The sequence below is a fragment of the Setaria italica genome, chromosome VI, assembly GCF_000263155.2.
Source record: "Setaria italica strain Yugu1 chromosome VI, Setaria_italica_v2.0, whole genome shotgun sequence".
NCBI lineage: Eukaryota > Viridiplantae > Streptophyta > Magnoliopsida > Poales > Poaceae > Setaria > Setaria italica.
The window spans coordinates 35,646,704-35,655,943 of NC_028455.1; the positions used below are offsets into that span (position 1 = coordinate 35,646,704).

The window sequence follows — 9,240 nt, forward strand, 5'->3', positions numbered from 1 at the left end:
TACAAATGTGGCCATTTTGGCTTCCGTTCGGGCGCATTTGTGTCACGATTTCAAGGGGTGATGCTTTCTGAGTTCCATAGCTCCAATCCAACCACTTCAGGACTTCTTATGAACCCAACCGGTTGAAATTTTTCGAATACATAAGAGCGGCTATGATGGGCATCACGAGGGACTGACATGTATTAGAAAAGAGGTCATTATGGGTTCCGCTCGGGCAGATTTGCATCACGTTTTCAAGGGGTGATGCTTTTTCAGTTCCGTAGCTTCGATCGGAGTGCTTCTAGACTTCTTGCCATGCTAGCATGATGGAATTTTTGGAATCCATAAGCACGGCCATGGTTGGCATAATGAGGGACTCACATGTTTTACAAATGTGGCCATTTTGGCTTCCGTTCGGGCACATTTGTGTCACGATTTCAAGGGGTGATGCTTTCTGAGTTCCATAGCTCCAATCCAAGCACTTCAGGACTTCTTATGAACCCAACCGGTTGAAATTTTTCGAATACATAAGAGCGGCTATGATGGGCATCACGAGGGACTGACATGTATTAGAAAAGAGGTCATTATGGGTTCCGCTCGGGTAGATTTGCATCACGTTTTCAAGGGGTGATGCTTTTTCAGTTCCGTAGCTTCGATCGGAGTGCTTCTAGACTTCTTGCCATGCTAACATGATGGAATTTTTGGAATCCATAAGCACGGCCATGGTTGGCATAATGAGGGACTCACACGTTTTACAAATGTGGCCATTTTGGCTTCCGTTCGGGCAGATTTGTATCATGATTTCAAGGGGTGATGCTTTCTGAGTTCCATAGCTCCGATAAGAGTGCTTCTGGACTTCTTACGAACCCAACATGTTGAAATTTTTGGAATACATAAGAGCGGCCATGATGGGCATCACGAGGGAGTAACACGTATTACAATAGAGGCCATTGTGGTTTCCGTTCGGGCTGATTTGGATCATGATTTCAAGAGGTAATGCTTTTTGAGTTCCGTTTCTTCAATTGAAATGCTTCTAGAGGTCTTGCCACGCCAACACGAGGAAAGTTTTGGAATTCATAAGCACGGCCACGCTTCGCATAATGAGGGACTGAGACGTTTTGCAAATGTGGCCATTTTGGCTTCCGTTCGGGCACATTTGTATCACGATTTCAACGGGTGATGCTTTATGAGTTCCATAGCTCCAATCAAAGCACTTCTGGACTTCTTACGAACCCAACAGGTTGAAATTTTTCGAATACATAAGAGCGGCTATGATGGGCATCATGAGGGACTGACACGTATTAGAAAAGAGGCCATTATAGCTTCCGCTCGAGCAGATTTGCATCACGATTTCAAGGGGTGATGTTTTTTCAGTTCCGTAGCTTCGATCAGAGTGCTTCTAGACTTCTTGCCATGCCAGCATGATAGAATTTTTTGAATCCATAAGCACGGCCATGGTTGGCATAATGAGGGACTCACACGTTTTACAAATGTGGCCATTTTGGCTTCCGTTCGGGCAGATTTGTATCACGATTTCAAGGGGTGATGCTTTCTGAGTTCCACATCTCCGATAAGAGTGCTTCTGGACTTCTTACGAACCCAACAGGTTGAAATTTTTGGAATACATAAGGGCGGCCATGATGGGCATCACGAGGGACTAACACGTATTACAATAGAGGCCATTATGGTTTCCGTTCGGGCTGATTTGGATCATGATTTCAAGAGGTAATGCTTTTTGAGTTCCATTGCTTCAATTGAAGTGCTTCTAGAGGTCTTGCCACGCCAACACGAGGAAAGTTTTGGAATTCATAAGCACGGCCACGCTTCGCATAATGAGGGACTGACACTTTTTACAAATGTGGCCATTTTGGCTTCCGTTCGGGCACATTAGTATCACAATTTCAAGGGGTGATGCTTTCTGAGTTCCATAGCTCCAATCCAAGCACTTCTGGACTTCTTATGAACCCAAAAGGTTGAAATTTTTAGAATACATAAGAGCGGCTATGATAGGTACATGAAAATTTAATGTTTCAGAATCTAAAAATTCTTTGAAACATCCCTATTGAGCAAGTGCCATATTGATATTAAATCAATGAAACAATTCAAAATGAATATGTTAACTGATTGATACAACATATAACCTGTACAGATATGCAACATATGAAAAAAGCAGGTGCAACATTGATAAATAATTAATGAAACATCTCAGAATTAAAAAGGTGAACTCAATGTTATACTTTAAACTTTTGCAACATCTCAAAAAAGCAGGTGCAACATTGATAACTAATTAATGAAACACATCAGAATTAAAAAGGTGAACTGAATGTTATATCCTAAACAACCTGTAAACTATTGCAACATCAAAGTAATGCAGGTGCAACATTGGTAAATAATTATTGAAATAACTAAAAATTGAAAAGATGAACTGAATGTTAACCCCTAAACATCATCCAAACTATTGCAACATATCAGAAAATCTGTAGCAACATTGATAAGTAATTGATGAAACATCTCTAAATAAAATGGTAACATGAATGTTATCATCTAAAACTTTTGCAATATCTCAACTGAAAAAATAGCGTTGACATATAACCCTAACACAGGATATGCTAGTTCAAAAATCCTAGAAACAATAAACGGATGAACCCTAAAACACTAAAAGAAATCAAATCCGAACCAAAATCCACACAAAAACAACGGAACGGAATTAAAACACTATCCCGCGCGGTTGTTATCGTTGTCCTGAAGAGCATTGGGGGGAGGATTTGCTTCACGCAGATCTGGCGGAGCAGCAGCAGGGTTCAAACCAAGGGAAGACGAGAGCTGGCGGCGAGAGCGCGTGCGGGAGGAAACGCCAACATCGATGCTTGGCTCGCCGCAATTTACCTCCGGGGGCGGACTTCGAAGCGGGCGCGGCGACCGCATTGCCGGCGCGGAGGGCCTGGACGAACTTCGAACAGGGCGTGGCGATCGCGTTCCCGACGAGGCGGATGAAGACCTGGTGATCCTTCCCACCGGAGGCGAAGAAAGGAGCGCCGGCGAGACGGAAGAGGACTTGGGTGTCCCTCCCACCGGACGCGGCGACCGCATCGCCGGAGCAACAACGATAAAATGGAATGGAACAGGGAAGGAGGAAATGCGGCGGTTGCGGGTTGAAAAAGGGGAAATAACCGCGCGGGGGCGGTTACGGGTAAGAAGCAAGCGTAGCCGTCGGATATAGCGAGCGGTCGATAACACGTCCGAAAAGGTGGATGGGTGTCCGGACGCCCTGATGATAGCATTTCCGTTCGTCTAAACCAGTCGCTCCGGTACAATCAGGTTGCCTCCACATGCTCTAAGACTTTAGAGGAGGTGCTACTCCCACTGAACTACAAGCTCTTTTGCCAACACCAACCATTTGACACGGTAATTACCGTTTTTTCATCCAAATGTACCTTATACACACACAATATGTGTTCATGAAGCAGCGTCAAAATTATATTGATCAAAACTTAAAACTCTTCAATAAACAATGATTCTTTCTAAAGCTCAAATTATAATTTTTACTGTAGTTTCTAAAAAAATATATGTTCCTATAAAAAATAATTTCTACCGTACCTTTTGGACTTCGTTGTCCTATCCTATGTTGGATACCAGTGGCGTCAATACGGATCCTACGCGACGACGAGAAATTTGAACTTTTGACATCCAAATACATGATTTCATACATTTTAACACTGTGAACACAAATTTAGGATGTCAAAAATCAAGTTTCTCCGCGATCGTATTGTTCAAAGAACAGAAGCAAACGACTTAGGATCGTGAGATGAGATCATGAGATCACATGCTCTTCTGTAGAAAAGTTAAGAGAGAGAAAAATAAGAACGTTTTTCTCTGCAATTTGGACAAAATGACCTCGGTTTTCTAAAAATCGACGAGTAATTTATATGGGATCGAGGCAAAAACAGGGGCGCCACCCTGTCCCGGGCCGGTCCGGCTGTGTGCTGTGCCTCGTCGCCTTCCTCCCGCCGTCATCAGCCGCCCGCCCGCCCGCCCGCCTCTACACTTGTCCCTATCCATCCACCCGTCACCTACCTCACTCATCGCTACCAAAAACCCTAAACCCCATTCCGCACCTCACCGCCGCCGCCGCCGCGATGCAGTCCCTAGCGCTTACCTCCCCTTCCCTCCCGGCGGCCGGCCCCGTCTGCGGCCGCCGCCGCCGCCGCCTCCAGCGCGTCCGCGCCACCGCCGTCTCCGACGAGCCCAAGCTCAACAAGTACAGCGCGCGCATCACCGAGCCCAAGTCGCAGGGCGCCTCGCAGGCCGTGCTCTACGGCGTCGGCCTCACCGACGCCGACCTCCGCAAACCGCAGGTCGGGGTCTCCTCCGTGTGGTACGAGGGGAACACCTGCAACATGCACCTGCTCCAACTCGCCGAGGCCGTGCGCGAAGGCGTCCGCGAGGCCGGCATGGTCGGCTTCCGATTCAACACCGTCGGGGTCAGCGACGCCATCTCCATGGGCACCCGGGGCATGTGCTACAGCCTCCAGTCGCGCGACCTCATCGCCGACAGCATTGAGACCGTCATGGGCGCCCAGCACTACGACGCCAACATCTCCATCCCCGGATGCGACAAGAACGTGAGCTTCTCCATTCTGCTAGGATTGCACACTATTGCATCAGAACGTGAGCGTCATACTTAGACAGTTTAGTAAGACTCTACAAGTAGAAATAAAGATACGAGTAGCAATTTCTTCATCCCTGCACTGAAACTCAGAAATGTTTTGAGTTCTTGATGCCGAATCATCATCAGCTTTACATTTTGGTTTTGATTTTTCGGCTGCTGTTAATTTCTGTGATGTGGATAGGGCTGGCTACTGATGGGTGATGCATATTTAGGTTAGTGCCAGAAAGAGGGAGAAAATTTGCAATAACAAACTGGAGCTTTCTTCTCTGCACAGTCGCCTGAGTAGAATTTTCCCCGAGGATGCAACAAAAGCGAAATCTTTGCTGAACAAAATATGGACATTCCTATGCATTCGATTAAATTTGTACCCTGTTTGTTACTTCAGTGCATTCTCGGGTGATTAAGGCATGTGCTTTTACTGGAAGCTTAGGAAAGTTTAAAGCTTTATGCCATTGTACTACAGAGTCCTAGGGTAATTATGCACATTGAGATCTTAATGGCAGCTGGATTTAATGGTTCTTTGCATCGCAGATGCCAGGTACAATAATGGCAATGGGACGGCTTAATCGGCCTAGCATCATGATATATGGTGGAACTATTAAGGTAATGCTCCCCTTCTCTCTTGCTGTATTGGTGTACTTATTCAGAAATGCTCTGTTGTTCTACAGAATGTTTGATTGGTTAGAATATCTGAGTGACTGATTGGCAATTTTGATTGATGAACTGTTTTCTGGAACCAAAAATCGTACTATGCACCAATATAACTGAATAATCGATGGTTACATGTGGAGTTATTTATACTAGAAATCTAGGTTAACGTGGCTGGCACCATCTCTGTTTTGGAGTCCTTAACTGGTGACACAATAGTCTGTTAAATATATTTGAGTCTTTGAATTGTTCTTATACTGTCATTTTCTGACGAAATTTATTTTTCAATGCAGCCTGGTCACTTTCAGGGCAATTCTTATGACATAGTATCTGCTTTCCAGGTATGTCTGTCACCTTTTATCTGTTCAGCAACTCGGATTTTTATATACTAGTACTTATTCTACAATGTATGCCATACAGCCAGTGTTTACCTTTTATTTTTATTTTTATTTTTATGCAGTGCTACGGAGAATATGTCAGTGGATCAATCAGCGATGAGCAAAGAAAGAATGTGCTCCGCAATTCATGTCCAGGTGCAGGTGCATGTGGTGGTATGTACACCGCTAACACGATGGCATCTGCTATCGAGACCATGGGCATGAGCCTTCCATACAGGTGCAAATAATGCCTTATTATTTTCCCTGTTTATTAATTATTATGAAGCAATGAATATTGTTTTCTTTTACATCAGTTTGCTTCACTTAGATTAACCATTTTTAATCAATTTTTCTTTGTGTTTTATGTACCAAAGTTCTTCGACCCCTGCTGAAGACCCTCTAAAGCTAGAGGAATGCCGCCTTGCTGGGAAGTATCTTTTAGAATTGCTAAAGATGGACTTGAAGCCTAGGGACATTATCACCGAGAAGTCATTGCGCAATGCAATGGTTATTGTCATGGCTCTTGGTGGGTCAACTAATGCTGTACTGCATTTGATTGCCATTGCTCGGTGGGTTATCGTCTTCTTGTATCACATGTGCTTATTTGCTTAGGTAGACTAAAGCTCATTAGTTGTGTTCTTTCAGGTCTGTAGGTCTGCATTTGACTCTTGACGATTTTCAGAAGGTCAGTGACCAAGTTCCTTTCCTTGCGGACCTCAAGCCCAGTGGCAAATATGTCATGGAGGATTTGCACAAGGTAAATGCTTAATGCTAGTATGCTACTAAGATTTATTTGGTTGTAGCACATGTTAAATCCACCTTAAGTTTCTGGTTTTAAGCTTTTTAGTTACTGTTCCATTATGTTATATTTTTCATGTACTTTCACACTTAAGTGATTTTCTTCACATAAGCTCTAAATGTAAGGGCTTAATAAACCAACAAAGCTAGAAAACACAAAAACCAAAATTAATCAATGCAGTTAGTTTAAGAATAAGCCACATGTTACAGATTGGTGGGACACCTGCAGTAATTCATTATCTTCTGGAGCAAGGTCTTCTTGACGGGGACTGCATGACCGGTGAGTACAGTTAATAACGGGGATATGCCATGTGAAATAGGAGCTACATTTTTTGGGTAATGACATGGTATTTCTTTTTCTTCCTTGTCAGTCACTGGGAAAACTCTAGCTGAAAATGCTAAAATCTTCCCTCCTCTATCTGAAGGGCAGGTACAGCCCAATTCTGCCCAGTTTTGAGATCTTCCGATTTATTGTCGAACACCTTTCGTGATAATGTTTACATTTGCCTTTGACAAACAGCAAATTATTCGATCACTGGACAATCCTATCAAATCAACTGGCCACATACAAATACTTTATGGCAATCTTGCACCAGAAGGCTCTGTTGCAAAAATCACTGGCAAAGAGGGGCTGTTTTTCTCAGGTGACTTATTGCTTCCATCGTCGACCCTTAGAAGCATCCATATTATGTGTGAAATTTAACTGTTACTTGGTCAAATGTCAGGCCCTGCCTTAGTTTTTGAGGGTGAAGAAGCCATGATAACAGCTATTTCAGAAAACCCAGCGAACTTTAAGGTCACTGTTGTATTCTTCTTTTGAGGCGCACGAAAATCCCCTTCTTCTCATTGCTCATGGGATATTCTTAGTTCCCTGGAGCAAATCTTGTGTTCTTATGACGAATTATTTTATTGCCATCATACTAAAACAGGGAAAAGTAGTAGTGATCCGTGGAGAAGGACCAAAAGGTGGGCCAGGGATGCCTGAAATGTTGACCCCAACAAGTGCAATAATGGGTGCCGGTCTTGGAAAGGTACCACTTAGCTCATAGCTTGGCATTTTTGAGCCATTGTACTTCTGTTTTTGTTCTTGGATATGGTATACTTAAGCAATGGTTAGTGTCATATTTATCTCTCACCTGTTCAGCTCTACTCATCATTTATAAATGGTGTATAATACTTGGTTATGTGGTGCATACAATAAGACAGGAATATTGCATCTGCCTGTCATATGCTGCATAGTTCTGATATTCTTCTGTGCAGCTGCAAAATTGTTTATTAAATTTCAAAGCAACAAAAAAATCCTTGATTGTTCTTAAATACAATACTTGGAATCTGATTTCCTTACTCTTCAAAAAATATCAGCTTTTATCTATTCTTTGTATGTTTGATGCCTAGCTGCATGCATTTCATGCAGTTATCTTGCAATCTATTCCTCGTGGCAATTTAATGTTAATTACCTTTTATTTTCTGTTCAATCTTCATTGCAGGAGTGTGCCCTGCTGACAGACGGTAGATTTTCTGGAGGATCACATGGATTTGTTGTTGGCCACATATGCCCCGAAGCACAGGTACTGTGTTGCATTAGTAAATCAAATGTAGCAGTCCAATGGGATCTGTGTAATTCACCACTAATTTCTCATCAATGGTTGTTTGAGTTAATTTTCCTCGTGACCGTGGAAGATAGGGAAAAAGTAGGCGCATAATATTTTTTGTTATTCACAAAGGTGCTATTTTTCCAGGAAGGTGGCCCAATTGGTCTTGTTCAGAATGGTGATACAATCACCATTGATGTTGTTAAGAGGGTAATCGATGTCGATCTGACTGAAGAGCAGCTGGAAGAAAGACGGAGGAAATGGAGCCCACCGTCATACAAGGCCACCCGTGGAGCCCTTTGGAAGGTACTCCGGCTTGAGCTTTGTCTGTACTGTTGGCATATAAGAGTAATCTTTGGATCTATACTGAATACATGTGTTCCTCTGTCCCTTGTTGCAGTACGTAAAGCTCGTGGCCCCAGCATCAAGAGGATGCGTCACCGATGAGTAGGGCGTGTTCCGTGGTGTTGTTAGGTTGTGCACATCATGTGTTGCCAAGAAAAAACTGATTTGCCAGGAACAATTTTCCTGCGGGAGTGATTCATGGTGGCTCCTCGTGAGCGCGGTAACTAACAATAAAATGTCAGTTTCCAGGAGGCTGGCAAAGCCTAGGAAACTGCTGAATAATCGAGTGTTCTCTTGGTCTGTTGGAGGCCCGACTTTTTTGTTTTTTTGTCTTTTTTTTTAAGATTGTCACAGATAGACTTTTGGCGGAAACATTTGAAAATCTGGACCCTTAGCTTGGTGTCATCCATGCTGGCGCTAAGCTTACATGTTCGGCGCTTCTGTCGTATAGATCGTTGCGCAGCTGGTGACGTGTATGCTGACATGGTAGGGGTTTGGCGCCAGGGTGGATGGCGCTAAGCTTGGCGCCGTAGATCTTGGTGCTAGCGTCAAGCTTCGTATTTTAACTACACTTCTTGCCCGAGCCTTTCTCTTCGTTCTCCTCCCTCTTGGGTTTTTTCTCTCCCCACTTTGCCTTACATCACGAAGAGCAGTGGATCAACACTGAGATCAAGCCTGAAGACAAGGAGGAGATGTGGGAAATATTGTGGTGGGAGGCAGAGAAGAAGGAGACAATGGAGAAGAGACGCAGAGAGGAGGCCGCAGAAAAGGAGCACAAGGAAGAGGAGGAAAGGAGGCGTGTTGCTGCGAACAGGGAGGAGAGGGAGAAGAA

At 43.9% G+C, this 9,240-nt stretch overlaps 1 protein-coding gene across 1 annotated transcript; it reads left to right on the forward strand.

Annotated features, from left to right (window-relative positions):
• The first annotated feature begins 3,985 nt into the window (after positions 1 to 3,985).
• On the forward strand, positions 3,986 to 8,736 carry LOC101783283 (dihydroxy-acid dehydratase, chloroplastic). Its single transcript, XM_004974158.4, has 14 exons — positions 3,986 to 4,601; positions 5,180 to 5,251; positions 5,590 to 5,637; positions 5,757 to 5,911; positions 6,048 to 6,242; positions 6,319 to 6,430; positions 6,682 to 6,751; positions 6,843 to 6,901; positions 6,992 to 7,115; positions 7,197 to 7,267; positions 7,401 to 7,502; positions 7,959 to 8,039; positions 8,211 to 8,369; positions 8,464 to 8,736. The coding sequence occupies exons 1-14, from the start codon at positions 4,116 to 4,118 to the stop codon at positions 8,512 to 8,514; spliced, it is 1,785 nt and encodes a 594-aa protein (XP_004974215.1). The 5' UTR covers positions 3,986 to 4,115; the 3' UTR covers positions 8,515 to 8,736.
• The last annotated feature ends 504 nt before the right edge of the window (positions 8,737 to 9,240 follow it).